An 18,160-nucleotide genomic window follows, 5' to 3' on the forward strand; every position below is an offset into this window, starting at 1 on the left:
AAGAAAAAATGTTCTGTTTTTTTGGCATCTATGAGTATGAACACAAAACTTTCAACAGCTCGGTGTAACAATATTTGCCATAAAATACTAACTCCCAAATGACTTCTGAAAATTACAGCAAAACAAATGTTGTATACATTTACATGTAAATGAAATTGATAAAGTGGTAATTTGACTCAATCAGGCATCATTCCTAGAATTGACGGCGAGTACCGGTAAGTCTGGATCGATGTACAACATCAGGTGTGCATTCATAAACGTCCAAGTCTGAAGGGACTATAATCAGTAACCATACCACATATGTACAGAAGGAAAATCAACAGTGGAAAAATGCTCGTTTTTTTTCTCAGACCTCCCTACATAATATATGCATTCAATTCAAAGAGAATTCTTTGTTGTACATCAACATCCGATTTTTGTTTGTTTAAATGGCTAACAAATGTACATGTATTCGCGGAACTTTCTAGACGATCTAGACACATGTGTACAATTAAACTTGCATAGATGCAGAAATTTTTTGATCCAGTCTTTAATGGAAATGCATTGGAAGTTCTCGCATCCACAGAAAGTCCTCTACGTATGCAAATCATCAATAGGGTCATTAGAAATGGTGCGCATTTATTTTCAAGTACATGTTAATCCTGCCCAGCCTATTCAACATCATCAATACATGTAGCTGCAGCATGCATGGACTAGTCCTCCAACCCCCTCCCAAAACAATCAAGACTAGCCAAAATAATAATGTACGTAATCCATATTTCATGTAATTATAAAATAACACTCTGCCAATACCGGTAGCTGACCAAAATGGGGTAGGCCTACAGTGTAAGTACCGTCCAAAATATCTTTACAATGTTTGGCCTGAAGCCATCTGTCTACTGTTGCTAAAATCATGCCGCCAACGAAAGTTTCACAAGTACCGATACCGTATCAAATTCTTGGTCTTAACATTAGGCCAACAAATAAATTGTTGTGTTGCCCTCACATAAAAAATACATGTATCAGGACTCAAGGAGGGTCGGTCAGTTGGGCATTTTTTTTTTCGGGGGGGGGGGGGGGGGGCGGTGTTGTACCAGACTGGACCTTAAGTGCTCAAAATAATGCAAAAGAAGATCAGGCCAATTTTACTTACTCTTTAGAAAGCAAATTTCTCCAAAACTTTCATTGGGCAAAGAAAAGGTCCTCAGTATTTCACCAACCAAGTTTGAAGACTCAAGTCAATTCAATTGTTAAAGGAGACTTTTCTTCAATATTTGGCGGTGGCTTGCACATGAGAGGAAAGTCAAGTGACTTCAAAATGAGGCTAAAGACTAGACTTCTACATGTCCATCCACGTACAAAATACGGTAAATTCAAACCGTATACTTCATGTAAGTATACACGTTTGTAACGAAATGCAAAACTACCGGTATGACATTACAAAGAAACAGTAACAAGTAAGGTTAAAGTCAATTTAATTTTCCACTAAAAAAAAAAGGGCAAAAAAGAAAATGTGACTGGAGATTTCCTGATTTTTGGGTCGGTTGGGTGAGGGCAATGTTCACAACAACAACACAATTGGCCTCATTAAGATGGTGTACTGTTCTCAAAATCTAAATTCCAAAGAAAAGAATGCATCCTCTGAGAGAAGGGTCATTAAAATGGGGGCGGGGGGGGGGGGGGGGACTGGGAGGAGCCTTGACGAAAATTACTGCACACTTTCCCTCTCTTGGCCTTATCAAAAGATCCAGCCCATTTCTGAAATACGCGATATTATTTGGGTCGTTAGGGATTATTAATATAAAGGTATACAATACATTAATTACCAGACCTTATTGAAGTGTTCTTGCTTGATGATGTCTGCAGCACACAATCCATACACCTGAGCCAGCTGAATGGTCAGGTCCCTCAGCATGGTGAAGGAGATATCTTGATTCATTATCAAGAGAGCTTGCCTAAGAGTAAGAGTCTCCAGAAAATGATGCTCCTTACAGTACTGCCTGCATATTCAACGTGCTGACACTAGTGAGTGAATGAAAGTCACAGCAAATGCCCTCTCGACTGTACCAGAGAATTTAGCAATCCTAAATGACTGAGTATCAACTTGGTCAAGATCTGTAATAAGTAATTCCACCAAAATCTTCAGCTTTTGTTCAAGTTACATTTCTTCTGAATTCAGGCAACAGTCATTTTGCTGGTTTCAAATTATTGGTATCATCAGTCATCACAGATATTCCATACAAGCTTAAGTTGGTTAGTGGCTTTGCAAAAAGCACAAGACTTATTCAGTTCTCCCTCAGTTCCACTCCCAGATTCAGCTATTGCATTGCAAGCCGTCTTCACATCCACCTCCCGACAGGGCTACGCTGCTGCAATCACCAAATCAGCTGAGCTCCAACTTAGAACTGTACTAGAACTTAAACTGAAACCGCAGTCTGCAGGTCCAAGGACAATCCCTAGCGGAATACAGTGAGCCCAGCTACAGTGCCACACTACCAGCTGCTCTGGCCTCACAGTCTAGTGAGCTCGTCACATGCTGGGTACAATCTCAACCATGCACATGCAAGCCTGGCCATACACAGCTTGATCCTATCATCTTACAAATGTGATTAAAACCAAAAAAAACCAAAGGATTGGGCTGCAGTGACTGGTTGAGAGGTATGCAGTGACCTGACCCTATTAACAAAGGGTTGGAGGGATAACAGAGGGATGCATTCATTCAGTCAAACCACAGAGACAAAGACACCAATGCAGGTTTCAGATTACAGCTTGCTGCCAGCAAAGCAACATAACAATAGGTGGTTAACTGTGATTTAGACAGCATTGTAACAGACTGTGAACAAAGAAACACAATATATGTACCATTTAACACCCTCCTGTGACATCACAGTATTGTTTTTTCTCGCCATCATTTTGCATAAATAGAGCACAGCACGCCATTCAGCATCTGACGAATGGCGTAGCCTGGCAAAGCCACTTATGTTTAAATAATTCAGAAAATTCACAGAATCACAGCAAGACACTATGTTTCGTTCTCTTTGTCGCTGGAAAAATGGCCACAGCAGGATTCTAACCAGTGGCCTTTCCATGGATAGCTTATCTCATTAACCATTAGGCTACTGTGGCAGCTTGACGACTATCGTTCTTTTAAATGTTGTAAATGATACTCGCTAAATAATAACAATGATGTGACGTCATTGTTCTGTTCTCATAAATAAACAAACTTCAATTTTCCATATTTACAAATTCAACAATGATTATTGAAGATGTACAAAGGCCTTTGTTCAAGCATTAATGAAGAATTCTTGGAGGGTGTTAAAGGGAATATACATCATTTGCTTTTGCTGTAAATTTCAGAAATGGATGGAATTGGGGGGTTGGAAATATATAGCAAATATAGTTACACTGACTTTTTGGAGGTTTTGGGTTCGAAAATGCTATAAAAACCAAGAAAAACAATCATTTTCCTGTAGTCTGGTTCCCTGACTCCATTTAAGAAGAAACAGAACAGTTTACATATATTGGGGAATTGTAAGGTCAGGGAACCAGTCTAACTGGCTTGTACCCGTTCATAGGTCTGTAATCGATTGCAAACAAGTGCGATGGTCAATTGGGGCCAGTATTTGAAAAAAAGCCAGTTTTTTCCAACGCTGGTCAGCCGATCAGCGTTGGAAATTGATACAAAAATAACCACTTTTCTTGAAAATGACAGTATACCAGGTGCCATGATTTTACAGGATGCTTTACACTGTCATTTAACAGTCCAGCAAGGTATTTCAAAATGATTTGGTAGTTTTATTTTTTGATGTTTGCAAATGTTGTATTTTCCCTTTAAGTAGGTTTAAATACACTCGGTAGCGACCGGTTTAAAGACCAGTTTAACCCATTATTCATAAATACCTCAGACAGTTTAGCTATTCCTATTGGTCGAGAGCCCGTCACGTGGCCGGTATTAAACGGATGATAAAGACATGGATAGCTGGTCTTAAACACTTTTCCAGTGTCACAATAAAATGTGGACTCCTAAAAATCCAGTTCCTCTTTCCGTTTCATTGGTTGAACGTTCACAATCCTCACGTAGGCATGCGCAACACTACAAGCGAGTCAGAATTTTATAGTTCTAAACTCAAAACGCAACGCCCCAGGTGCGTTCTGCGTGACATCACGCAGAACATGTTACGCGCGCGTCAATCTCCATAAAAGGGTTGTTTACATCTTACTCACCAGCTGAACACTCCATTATTTTGCTAGAGGGATGTTTCAAAAAGCATGAAGTGAACTTGTTGAACAAAATCGGGATTTTTTGAACGAATTATTTGAAATTTTTTTACGGATAAGGCATTTATGAATGGGAATAAATATGTGCTCGGTCGGTATTTATCACTCGTTTAATACCGCTTAGAGTCTGGGTGCTGATAATTACCCTCGCCTCCGGCTCGGGTAATTATCAGCACCCAGACTCTAAGCGGTATTAAACGAGTGATAAAAACCTCCGGAGCACACATTTATTCCCTTACTAAAACATTGTATTACATTGTATTTATTCACTGAAAAATCAATAAAGCATAAGACAGCTTGGGCGGTTTCCGGCGCTACAGTGCAGGGCAAAGGGTTAAGCTTCTTCAACAAAAACAATTGGAAAAAAATCTACCCATTGCACGCAATAATTCTTTCACAACTGGAAAGATGACTCTTAAGGGCGCTATTTCGACCTCCTTTTTGTAAGGGTCACGGTTTGGACAATTTACGTTGACGTTGTTTGAAGTTCTGAAGGCAAAATGCCTAAGCGTCGGGATCTTGTTTTCAAAGTTACAATCAGCAGTGACTGAAAGCGTCTGAGTTGCCTCAATCAGTATAATCATATCCTCAAGCTCCATCAAACAGGATGCACAGCATCCAACTGAGGATAAATAGCCATCTCCTCCAAACGCTGCATTTTGAAAGGCAAATAAAATTAGGAGAGCACTCCATTCGGAGACCTTAAGTAAACAAAACACTTATCTGGCACGTGGATCCGTCTTTGCTTGTTCTTTAAGGAGTTTTTGATGCGATGCACGTGACATTAATCTCTGGCGATGATTAACATCAGCGACAGGTACACGTGAATCACATTCACGTGTACCGTTGCTGGTTACGTGATCGTCCCTAGAGATATTTATGTGCATTTTCACTTAATTAACCATGTGGGTGGAAGACAAATCCACAGTTATAAGCACAGTACGAATGTGTTTAGCACTATGCATTTTGCTTGACAAAGCCAGCTTGCCAGCCAAAACGCCATGTAATATATATATTGCTCCTCACTGATGCTTGGCTGATTTTCGTTTGCCATATACGTTTGATATCATATATGCTAAATCAAAGTCTATATTGGTTTAGAATCTCTGTGAGAAAGTGGCTATATGTTTGCAAATTGTACACCGGTATGAACACAGATGTATTTACAATTAATAATATGGTTATGTTTATTGGGGAGTCAGGTTGGCGTAGCGGTACTTTCCTCGCCTTCCACTGGCTGCTGTGACCCGGGTTTGAATCCCGCCTGGGCCAATGTGTGGATTGGGTTATCAGTCCCTGCCTGAATCCGTGGGTTTTCCCCAGAATATTCTTCTGGGCTTTATTTTCCCACCTCTAAAACTGTAACTTCTTCTCATTGTCTTCTCTCCACAGGTTTCTTCAGGCTTGCGAGCTGCAGTGCCTAGGGCACTTTTGAGGAATCCTTGGTTTCATTACCAGAAATGATTAATAATAATAATCATATAACAACAATATGTACAGTTACGGTATATTACTGGGCCTGATGGTACATATATATATGTAGCAGAAGTCAGAAGCGCTGTAGCATCTGTAATAGCACCCTCGTTCGACTAGTCTGCATAGTTCAATAGTCATGGCACATTACAGAAGTACTGTAGCACACGTTCACTAACTTCTTGAGTGGTCTCATTCTTGGTTCCTAAGCCCACAAATATTAAACTGGCGATGAGGACAGGATTTGAACACAAGAGTTAAAGGCGCCGCAAATCTTTTTGTCCAAATACACGTACATGTACGGTATGTACCGTACCGGTACATGCATGTGGCTAGAAAACGAAGACATGGACCAATTTGGGAGACATCTAACAATTGAACATGTACCGGGGTAGGGCTGGCCAGCTCAGTTGGTAGTACATGTACAGTAATAATAAAAATGTCTAATTCAAGTTCTGCAAGCTAGTATTTAGGCCTTTTCTCACTAGACCAAATCTCGGGGGTGGCCCCGGGGCAACGCGGGGGTAAAATAAGCCACGTTTCTCACTTGAAATTTTCCCGAGATCGCTCATCCCCGGGGCGAGTTCACCCCTGCTCGGAACCAGGGCTGAAAATCTCATCCCCAGGGCGAGACACTTTCCCCAGGGGGCAAAACTGTAGTGCGAAATGAGGAGGGGTGAATTTGCCCCTGGGGCGAGCATCAGAGGGTTGAAAAAGACTAAGTTTGATGTAATTGCAACAATTCATCTGAAAATACGGTACATTGTGAACCGAAGCAAATCCAACCGTACCATTCAACAACCAACGGCTCGATCGATCGTAATCATACTGGACCTAAAGTTGTAAAAAATCCAATAAAAACGTAGGGAAATTTACCTGATATTTTGACATGATAATCCACACGGGGTTTTATTCCTTTCTGTTCTAATGTATTTAATAATATTGGATGAGTAACAGTAAGTAATTATAGTGAAATATATTCAGCCTCATTCCTAGCCTGCATCGGAGGAGATCGACTACGAACGAACATCGCGCAAAATTCATGCAATACGTACACGTACGCACGTACACGGGTACGTTCAGAGTATACAACATCTTCGCACGCGTAGTGATATTGTTTTCCGGCGCCGGAACTAGGAAATTCATGCTTGCGTACAGTGAGGAAATGCATCAGAGTTTCAACGATACAATGCAATAAAATAAAAAACTAAAATGGAACATGTCAAATTTAACTAGATGCTTAAATAATATGTGGATGCTTTTACAAAGCTCCGTTCTTACTTGGTGGATTATCAGTTTTATGACGACGTCATGTTTAACGGTCGGTAGCACGCACGATGATCGAAGCACGTGTAAAAATAGGGCCAGGACTCAATGTGCATTCGACTCCATGATTAAATGAGGCAAGTTTTGTGTCGCATATTTGATTTTTTTTTTTAATCAATTCTGCAATGAAAAGCCCAGCATTTTTCATAAGTATGTGCGAATCCCTGGGGCGAACTCGCCCCGGGGCGAGATAAACACGGTTTGCGCGAAACGAGTCTGAAACGGTGCGGGGTTGAACTCGAGGGTGAAAAATCAAAAGTCACCCTGTGGTGTCCCCGGGCGGCCCTGGGGCGAGTTCGCACTGGGGATGGGTGTTGTAGTGGTAAAAGGCCTATTGTTAAATCTAAAACTGAAATTTTAAAGTGTACAGAGTTTTCTACAGATTTTGAAAAAGTTAGCTAAATGCAACATACTGTTAACCGGTTTTGTGATTGAAACACAGCAAGCCACAGATGCCTTGCCACAGATCTGATTGAACCAAAGTCTGACTTACGAAACATGTATTCAATCCTAAGTTCATACCTACCGGTACATGTACATGTATATTTTGTACATGTATTTATAAATCTGAAACTTATTTTCAATGCCTTTTTGAAAATTTACATTTAGAGTGTCTGATTTTCATGCTGATCAGGTTCCAAGGATATGAAAAATTTGCAATTTAGTTTACATTTTGGTGGGGTGTGGGAGTGGGAAAGGATAGAGTGAACACCCCCACAGAAACGAATATGGATTAGGCCTATACAGAAATATGAACAGTGCAGCTTGATTGGTACTCTACCGATATTAACCCTGAAACTATTGGAAGAGCCCATTTGTTATAAATCTTACAGCCAGAGTTGTAACGAGTCACTGATTTTTGTGACTCAAGTCTAGTCGAGTCATTTTAAAGAAGTGACTCGAGTCGAGTCGAGTCATTTTAAAGAAGTGACTCGAGTCGAGTCGAGTCATTTTAAAGAAGTGACTCGAGTCGAGTCGAGTCATTAGGTCAAAAGGTCGAGTCGAGTCGAGTCAAATATTTAGCTCGAGTCACGAATATTTGAACACTATATACCAAAATTCATAAAAAGAGGCCATAAGTTTAGCCAGCATTTGAATCCAAGAGCTTTAAAAGAAATTGCCCAAAGCCAATGATGAAACACCAAATTAGAAAATGTGTTTAAAAGTCTGGTTCCTGGATAGTATTTTGTGCGTTCTAGAACCATGAGGTGGGAGTCAGTGGCACGTATTTGTACATGACTGCTATTCGCAAATCGAAGTGAGCATAAATTTTGCACCGTAAGTCATTGCAAATACTTTTCGCACAAAGTTGTGCTTTTATTTTTGGGACTCGAGTTTTAACTCATGACTCGTCCTAACTCGCGTCTTGTCCCAATCGCGAATCGTCCTAACTTGCGTCTTGTCCCAACTTGCAACTCGTCCTAACTCGCGACTCGTCCTACATGTAACTCGCGTCTTGTCCCAACTCGCGTCTTGTCCCAACTCACGTCTTGTCCCAACTTGCGACTCGTCCTAACTCGCCTCCAGTCCCAATTCGCGACTCGTCCTAACTCACGTCTTGTCCCAACTTGCGACTCGTCCTAATTCGCGTCTTGTCCCAATCGCGACTAGTCCTAACTCACGTCTTGTCCCAACTTGTGACTCGTCCTAACTCGCGTCTTGTCCCAATTTGCAACTCGTCCTACCTCGTGACTCGTCCTAGGATCCATGTCACCAAACTTAGATGCATTCAACACGTCCTAAATTCATTAGCAATGCCACTGAACTCATCTGAACTTAAGATCGGTCTAATGGTTGTCTTATTATCTCATGATTACGTGCATTAATTTGCATATCGTCTCAAAATCAGTGCACTCTCTTTTCGTTAATTTGATATTTTCGCAGCAGTAACAATTTACAAAGCTAATTTTAACGCGTAAGGAGGATAACCGCTGTAGAATCAGTTATGAAAAGGTTTCTGACGCACTATAGTTTAAATAATATCCGACTTATACAATTTAATTATAGGCCTACACATGAACAACAAAATTCCTGGTTCTCGAAATAATTAAATTAACATAATTGCTGGCTTATGTATGAAAAAGGATTAATGTTTTGATGTAAGAAATTAATGGACTTTTAAACAAAATTCGGTTAGGTACATATATTATGAGCAACAACCCAGCTTACAAAACACCCAAGCCCACTTAAGAAATGTATTTTTAGATTGGTATCATAGCAGAATTCTGAGTCGGCAATATCATGAATATCAATCAGTAGATATGAAGGACGATACTGCCTTTAGACATTCTGATTACTTTTCACAATCCTCACTGTTGACATATGAATATAAACTTCTGTCCAGGAACATGTGAAATCAAAGTCACTGTCATTTGGCGAGGTGATACAAAAAAAAGAACCGCATGATAGGAATAGGCCTACGCGACTAAGCACACAAAACCTAGCAAACAGGCCCCTGGCTTGGGAATATTTTGATGATATTCAGTCTGTGCAACCTAGTCACTGGTAATTACTTGGAGCTTGACCCGATTATCCACTCAAGTTTAATACCGAAGAAATGTGCCATGGATTACTGCACAGTTTTGGATTCAATCGAGGAGGTTTTTAAGGGAAAAAACTGATTTAGCTGTGACAACTTCATGAGTTATGATTTAATATGGGGTGTGTGTGTGTGTGTTTTAATGAGCTTCATAAACTTAAATCACAAATTTGTGTGCAACTACTACATTGTAAATAGCAAAATGAACTAAATAATATTCATAAATACCTAAGACAGTTTACGCATTCCTATTAGTCGAGAGCCCGTCACGTGGCTGGTCTTAAACGGATGATAAAGACATGGCTAGCTGGTCTTAAACGCTTTTCCAGTGTTACATGAAATTTGGACTCCTATGAAATCCGGTGCCTTTTAACGTTTTATTGGTTGAACGTTCAAATTCCTCCCGTATGCATGTGCAATGTACTACCAGTGAATAAGTATTTCATGGTCCGAAATTCACACTTCACCAGCCCAGCTGCGTTTTGCGCGACATCGCGCAGTATGCGCGACGCGCACGCCAATGTCCCTATAAGGTAACGAGTTGTGGAGGGGCATTCCATATTATAGTCAGAGGGGTGTTTCGTAAAACATGATGTAAAATTGTTGATTAAAATGGTTGGCAACATCTAGTTTTTGACATTTTTTTTATTTTTGGACCGAAAAGGTATTTATGAATGGTAATAAATGTCTTTGGTCGGAATAAGCCTTTTCGGAGTTCCAACTGCGCGCATTCATAACCTGTGACAACGCACATTGTTTGTCTCCAATGCCCTTTGACAGTACCCACAATGCACAAACAGCCTTTTTGTAAAGTCAGTGGCGCGATGATGTCAAAGGCCATTTGAGACAAACAATGCGCGTTGTCACAGGTTAATATGAATTCGCAGTTGGAACTCCGAAAAGGCTTATTAAACACTCTGTTTAAGACCGATTTGAGTCTGGATGGGCGATTATTACCCTTGGGTAATTACCGGTATCGCCCATCCAGACTCAAAGTAGTTACTTTAAAGTAGTCAAAACACTGATCTTTCCTATTACTACGGCTGTGATAGTGCAGTGCCGATTGACCTATTGGACAACAAAAACAAGATGCGACTGTCTAGCATTGATGGGATTATTGTCTTTCAACGTTTCCTTTATTACAGATCTCAGCTGATCATACTGTAGCATGTGTAGTCAAGCACATGTTCGCTTATCACCACCCCGGCTCACTACTGTTTGCCAATCATTCAGTCTGAAAGCTGCATCTGCTATGTTCTATATATAAATTTAAATATGCATAAGGCACTTCAAATACCAATATTTCAATGACTGTCATTGAATTTGTTTTTGGAGAACATGGTTGCTGCCAAAAAGTTATTTGAAATGATTTAAAACCAACCAGTGTGGAGTTCGGGTACCTGGATCCACAATTACCCGTGAATGCATACATGCCTAATTCAATTCGGTTTTTTTCCAAGAAACTTTTTCAATTTGTATGTTTTATGTACACAAAAGGAAAAAGCCAGATTTTGTTTTTAGATGTTTTCGACAAACCAAAACCATGCTTTTAGGTTGGAATGCTTTTGTGCCATAGGGTACAAAAAACACGCACACAAAAACTGTCAGACAAATTCTATTTTTTTCACTGTGGCAAAATTTGAAATTAGCACAGGGAGAACAACTTTAAAGGGGCACATCGTCCAGAAATCACTGATTTTTTTTATATTTTAGATTGTTTACTCATCCTATTTCAAAGTTCTGGTTGAAAGGAAACTTACATGTACCTAATGTGGCACTGTTCGTGAGAAAAGACAAATAATCCTGTTTACTTTTGACACAGGAGAAATTTTCTGGCATACTTTTATGTACATATCCCAGCCGTGCCCATTCAATGTACACGTTGTGTGTGACACATAATACTAGTCACAGCACCAATACAAAACAGTTGTTTCGCACACGTCCGCAGAATGCAATGCACTGGTGAAACATGTGCGGCAGGATTCGCAATAAGCAGTAGCACCCAACAGCTCGATTTTTGAGAGTCCAAATTTTGACCCCGAATTTGTTCTCGCAAGAACAACGTCCAATTCTTAAAGGATGGTTGTGTGGACGTGTATATCCTACTTTTAGATGCTCTTTCCAATTAATATTTTGTTTAAAATGCGTGTTACTTGTAGCCCAATTGGCCCTTTAAGTATGAGCAGCATGGTACGCATGCTGATGATTAATGTTGACAGCTATCTGATAATAAGTGACAGCTATGTTCATCTGCATTCACATACATGTAGGCATATGCAACCTTGGCCTTTATGTTCGTGGGGCATTTCTGCTGAGTGAATCAGACAAATCACATACACAGTCCAACTGGATGCAATTAATAATCCCAATTTATTCTCTATGTAGTTTGATTGGACCTTGCTGCAATACTGCAATACTGGAACGACAAAAATGTGAGTTTATTTGACCTTTAACTGCCTAGTGTAAAATAACCTCCAACCTACAATGTACCTACATCATGTAAATTATAAAGGGCTGGTACCATAATTTAATAATTTGAGGTCATGCCTACATAAAAACAAACTTCAAAGGTCTGGGAATATTTCTCTGCTGAAAAGGGAAGGAAGGTGTTTTCCAGGCCAAATATTTGGGGAACTTAAACATTTTTTATAGCCAGTATGTTGTCAGGGACATGATCTTTGAATATTCTTGGAAAATTGGAACAATTTACAATACAATGTGCCACAATGCCACAATGCTTTTGCCTCTAGGGGCCATGTTTCAACTTCCATGATCTTCATTTGATATGCCGTTCTGCAGTTCTTCATCAGTTTTCTATTGTTTACACAGTTTTAATACAAACCTAATTAAGCATTTCAAAACAGTGTGGAAACCTTGTTTATTCTTAAAATAAATAAACTTTGTACATACTTTTATGTACATCATGTTTGTAAAGTGTTTTTTTTAATGGTAAAAATGTAAAAATGAATGCGATTTGGCAATATATTGAAATAAATTGCTGTCAATTTCTTCCTTTGATGCAGGTACCGGTAGAGCTCTGACAGCTTTAATACCGGTATGTTGTGATTGAATTGTTTAAATTGTATAAGGAAATATTGGGGAGTTTTGCCAGCCTTCCCCCTTATGAATACTTCATTAGTGAGATTTATGTTACGATTTTTATAATGAAAAGGGGGTTTGACACTGCTTATGAACACTAAGAAACTGTTTTGCTCTATTAATTTAAGGTAAAACAAATATTACATCATCAAATTCAAATCAATTTGTGTTGATGATGTAGTATTTGTTTTACCTTAATAGAGCAAAACAGTTTCTTAGTGTTCAAAAGCAGTGTTTCACACTTTCTGCGGATTTAGAACATATTATGTTTTAATCAACACAAAGTGTGAAACGTGAGGTTTTGTTAACTGTGAGTGCTGCAGCTGCTGTGCAAATCATTGATGGCTATCAGCCTATCAGAAGCAACTTTATGTATTACTGACAACAGAGGGCTCACTACAACTTCAGACTAGACCCAACTTTATAGTGGTATTTCATTTGCAAGAAAATAGAGGGCAGTATTCATGTGCTGACTAGCAGCAAGTTCGAGCAAGGACCAGTGGTTAGCTAGTGGTTGGTTCGTGACGTACCTAGCACATAGGCACTGAAGTTGAAGTGCGAACCACTTTAGTTGAACTACCATATTGTCATGTCAACGACTGTCAGAAAATGGCGGTCGCACAATTATTATTGTTGTTGTTATTACACTTGTTGTCATTATTACACTTGTTGTTTCTCTTTATTTACACAATAATAGTGATTGTGTATAGTTTAGGACATCTTACATAATCGCCAATATTATTGTACAATGGTGGCAAAAGTGACATAATCGTAAACTAACATGAAAAAAAACTTTGCAATGAAAATGAAATTTAGCGCTCACACAGTTTTGTTTTCCACCATTTTTGTTGATAGTTGGTCCCTCTGCACTATGCTATGGAAGTTGCTATTGATAAAGTTTTTTGGAAACTTATTTTGGGTATATCTGCAGGGTATAACATTGGGAAAACTCATATAGGAGAAAAAAATTGACATTTATGCCACCTTAGCGCCAGCATATGTTGGTAAAATGTCGCCAACATGCGAAGACTAGTGGATGTCTCACACTGCGCATGTGCAGCAAGTAACCCCCAAGTGACTACACAGGCAATAGGCTATGAACATAGGTGGATTGGGGATAGTTTGTAGGATTGAATGACCACTGGGCCTTTAAGAGCTGTAATGTAAAAAAAAAATGGGTGGGAAGTCTCTGATCTGACAAATGGGCCGGCTATTCATGAACCGAGAAGACCGCTAGTGAGTGTATGCAGTTACAATCAGAGACCGTGGAGCACATCAGGGGATGTGCCAGTTGTTTTCTTTAGCCAAAGTCACACAAAATGGAAGACCTAATTTTTTTTAAGGTTGGTTTTGAATATCCGGTTCCCAAAATCCAAACCAAATAGTGGAATTCAAACCGAATTTTACAAAATTGATTTTAATCCAACCACTACCGCTAGTTTATATGTCGAACAACTGACATACTTAAGTTGAAACAGATCACGATACATACATACTTTCGCAATGTTTATCATATTGTCACCTCAATATTGTGAAATGTATCATATCACACTGATTAAACTGTGCATTGGGATCAAAGTTTCTCAAAACTAAGAGTTTACTGAGAAAAAGTTTAAACATACTCACCGCTGTGTAGCTCTGTATACTAATATTGTCTCCATCTCCATCAGCAACGTCACTGGTCTTAGAACTGCGTCTACCCCTCTGAATATGAAAACAACATTCAGTTACTTTACATTTGCCGTCCGTTCTTGTTTTCAATTGTTTGCTTGGCTTACTTTAAAAATCTGGGTCACAGAAAATCCACATGTCAATGGTTCTCATATTTTTTTGGCTCTGAAGTAGCGTCAGTTGGTTGAAAAAAAAATATTAAAACAAATTTCTTGGGTCCGGAATCATTTTTTCCTTGGATCTTTAAACCACAGCCCAAAACAGGCTCCGTCGGAGATAAGAAAATAAAAAGGATGCCCTTATGTTGGGAAAACCCATTTGTTTACATTTGACGCTACATTTTTTTGCCAACATGTAGTCTGTCAGTAACCTTAGCTGGACTGTCAACAGAAGACCAGTCTATGGAATATCCCTTGCAAAGCAAGGGTCTACGATGAGCAGATTCAGCATTTTATGTGAGCAGATTCGGTGTAGCAGATTTGGCGTTTTAATTATGCAACACAATTATGCAACATTCTGACCATTCAGCGGGCGCTTCTAGCAAGTCTTCGGTAACCCGTTGAATTCCAAAACATGGTAGCCAAATTCACCAATCAACAGCTCAGTCCACATTTCTGATTGAAATGACATCACAATTTCTAAAGTCGACTCTGATTGTCGGGCCCGCAGGGTCGCATAAAATTGGCATTGCTCACATATACATGTACATCAAATGTTGGTTATGGGTGTTGGGTGATGCTCAGACTAACAAAATACTGGCACCGCATAAAGTGGCATCCATTACCTTGCTGAAATCCAGACTATTGACACTGATGTTATCCAGATCAGCTTCATCCATTTTTCGCTTTTTCTGTATGACACAAATACAAGATAACATGCTTATATAAATCAAGAATTAAAGACAGACACATTTTGAAGGAAGAACACAAAGTTCCTCAGGTCATTTTTGGCACAGGTCGGGTTGGTGCAGTGGTTCTTTCCTCACCTTCAATCTCAATTGCCTGGATTTTCCCCAGAATGATCTTCTGGGGTTTTCCTCCCCACGTCTAAAACTATAATTTCTTTGTCTGATCTCTCTACAAGTTTAATCAGACTTGCAAGCTACAGTGCCAGGGCGATTTTGGGGAATCTTTACTTTCATTACCAGAAATATATAATTTTATACAACATCTGAATAAACCCTGTCTGATTGGTGGTTCTATGATCACTTTCATTGAATTATTCATCCCTACCCACGTCCCAGCTGCAACACAAAACTAGAAGTTTCATTCTGCGGTAAATAGAACTTCCATTGCACGGTCACACTATTGGTGGCGCTATACATTGTAACAAAGCTCTGATGACTAAGATGTTGTATATTTCTTATTATATACATGTAACTGACATACAGATCCTTGTCATTTGATTGGTGGAACTCACATCACGTGTCATTCGTTATTACTGCCATTCACGCTGGGGCTCAATGGGAAATACCGGTACTATTGAACAGTTAGGATCAGTCTTGTTCCATGACGCGGTATTTGTGTGCAAATGCATGCTGGTGTGCGCATTCAGCGTTGCACATAGCGCGTATTGTTCCAAAGAGCCAGCGCTACAGCGTTGGGTTCAAACATATTCATGAAGGGGTGGTTTGGAAGAGAGAAATACGTTTTTACCAATTTTGTATTGAAATAAAAGTTCAAATATATCAAATGACAAGGATCTATATGTCAGTTATATAAAACAAATATTGAGTGGCTTTAAATTGTGAAATGGGAGGAATATTATCGCTCGGTAAAATCTGGACTTTTCCAGTTCACTCGGCATGGAAAAGTCCAGATTCTACATGTACCTTGCGATAATATTCCTCCCATTCCACGCTGATCCACTCAATATGTGTATACCAGTTTGCAAGATACCAATCAGATGGCAAGAAGTTATTCAGGAATTGTTTAAAACAAATAAGGAATGTTTCACATTCGTGCAATGGAAAGAATAATTTCATTCACTGACAGAGTAATTTCATTTGGTGACAGACTGAATGTTCTATTCCACTACACTTCCCTTTGTGGAACGGGATGTCTGCAATTCAATGTGCAATTTTTTTTTTCCGCATGTGAGAAATACACATTGTGAAGAGAAGGAATTGTACAATTTTACGCCTTTTCAAATTGCAAGCACACTTTGTAGTTTTGTTTATCCACTGTTGGTGTATTCATGAACACATTCCATTAATTTACCTTGCTTCCCATGGTGCTGAATCGCATGCTCTCGTCTACTCCTTTCTTTCTTTTCCTTAAATTCTAGCAAGAAACAAACAAGACATTTTATCAGATGAACAGACTGGTTCACTTGACTCACATTTCAGTCCCACAATGATCTTTGAACTCATTCAACCAAAACACTTACACGTACCTGTCACATGTAAATAAGTAATTACACTTGATGTACTTCAGGTATTTACAACAGCCTGAAGGGTCGAGTGTCTTTCATTTGGATTTTTATGATATACATGTACATGTATGTCTCAATCTCAAAACTTTATCTCCAGATAATGATGACCCTTACCCTTTAATGATGCCCATATTGATGACTCATTCAACAAGCACAGCTGGGGTGCTTTGCATCGATCCGAACACTTGTTTACAATTATTACGATTACGCAACTTTTCAATTTTTTTTTTTAGATACATGTATGTCTCCTTAAAGGGAATATACATCATTTGCTTTTGCTGTAATTTTCAGAAATGGATGGAATTGGGGGGTTGGAAATATATAGCAAATATAGTTACACTGACTTTTTTGAGGTTTTGGGTTCGGAAATGCTATAAAAACCAAGAAAAACATTCATTTTCCTGTAGTCTGGTTCCCTGACTCCATTTAAGAAGAAACAGAGCAGTTTACATATATTGGGGAATTGTAAGGTCAGGGAACCAGTCTAGCTGGCTTGTACCCGTTCATAGGTGTGTAATCGATTGCAAACAAGTGCGATGGTCAACTGGGGCCAGTATTTGAAAAAAAGCCAGTTTTTTTCCAACGCTGATCGGCCGATCAGCGTTGGAAATTGATACAAAAATACCACTTTTCTTGAAAATGAAAGTATACCAGGTGCCATGATTTTACAGGATGCTTTACACTGTCATTCACTAACAGTCCAGCAAGGTATTTCAAAATGATTTGGTAGTTTTATTTTTTGATGTTTGCAAATGTTGTATTTTCCCTTTAAATCTGGTTTCCCAAAACTTGCCATTCGTGTCCCACACTAAAACAAATATTTGGGGATCCCTGCCCATGCCCAAAGCTTTTTAACTCTTTTTTCGCCCTTTTTGAGGTGGTTTTCCCAAGACCGAAAATTTGGGACTCTCAATACTGTGCATGAGAGTCCCAAAACTTAAGGTATTGAAAACATGCAATACAAGAAAATAGACTGGCACTTGAAACAACCAGTCCAACACCGCTTCAGTACTGCATCAATCAACTGTGTCAAAAAGACATCTGGTACCGGTCTCTATTTCTCCATACTCTGCCACCAGACTACTGAAGAGGTCAGTATTTTCAAACAGTTGGACATGTACCAGTCTAGTCTTAGGCTTCACATTGAAATGACTTGGCTACACTTTTATGTGCAAAATATTGGAGAAGAGTCTCCTTTAAAAATTGAATTGAAACTTCAAACCTGGCTGGTGAAATACTGAGGACCTTGTCCTTGCCTCATGCAAATTTCAGAGAAGTTTGTCTGCTTCAGAATAAGAGTGAGTGAAGTTGACCTGAATTTGGTTTGCTTGTTTTTCTGCACTCATGGTCCCAGTTAGCCCC

General features: G+C 39.3%; 1 protein-coding gene across 1 annotated transcript in view; it reads right to left on the reverse strand.

The window, feature by feature from the left end:
- The window catches only part of LOC119721887 (rho guanine nucleotide exchange factor 3-like), a 49,678-nt gene that overhangs the window by 29,821 nt on the left and 1,697 nt on the right, over positions 1 to 18,160 (reverse strand). The window contains exons 3-5 of the mRNA XM_038191830.1: positions 16,585 to 16,647; positions 15,150 to 15,215; positions 14,321 to 14,398 (exon numbers count right to left, since the gene is read on the reverse strand). Coding sequence (XP_038047758.1) covers positions 14,321 to 14,398; positions 15,150 to 15,215; positions 16,585 to 16,647 — 207 coding nt within the window. The remainder of the gene's footprint in view (positions 1 to 14,320; positions 14,399 to 15,149; positions 15,216 to 16,584; positions 16,648 to 18,160) is intronic.

Source organism: Patiria miniata, unplaced genomic scaffold (assembly GCF_015706575.1).
Source record: "Patiria miniata isolate m_02_andy unplaced genomic scaffold, ASM1570657v1 HiC_scaffold_14, whole genome shotgun sequence".
In the NCBI taxonomy this organism is placed as follows: Eukaryota; Metazoa; Echinodermata; class Asteroidea; order Valvatida; family Asterinidae; genus Patiria; species Patiria miniata.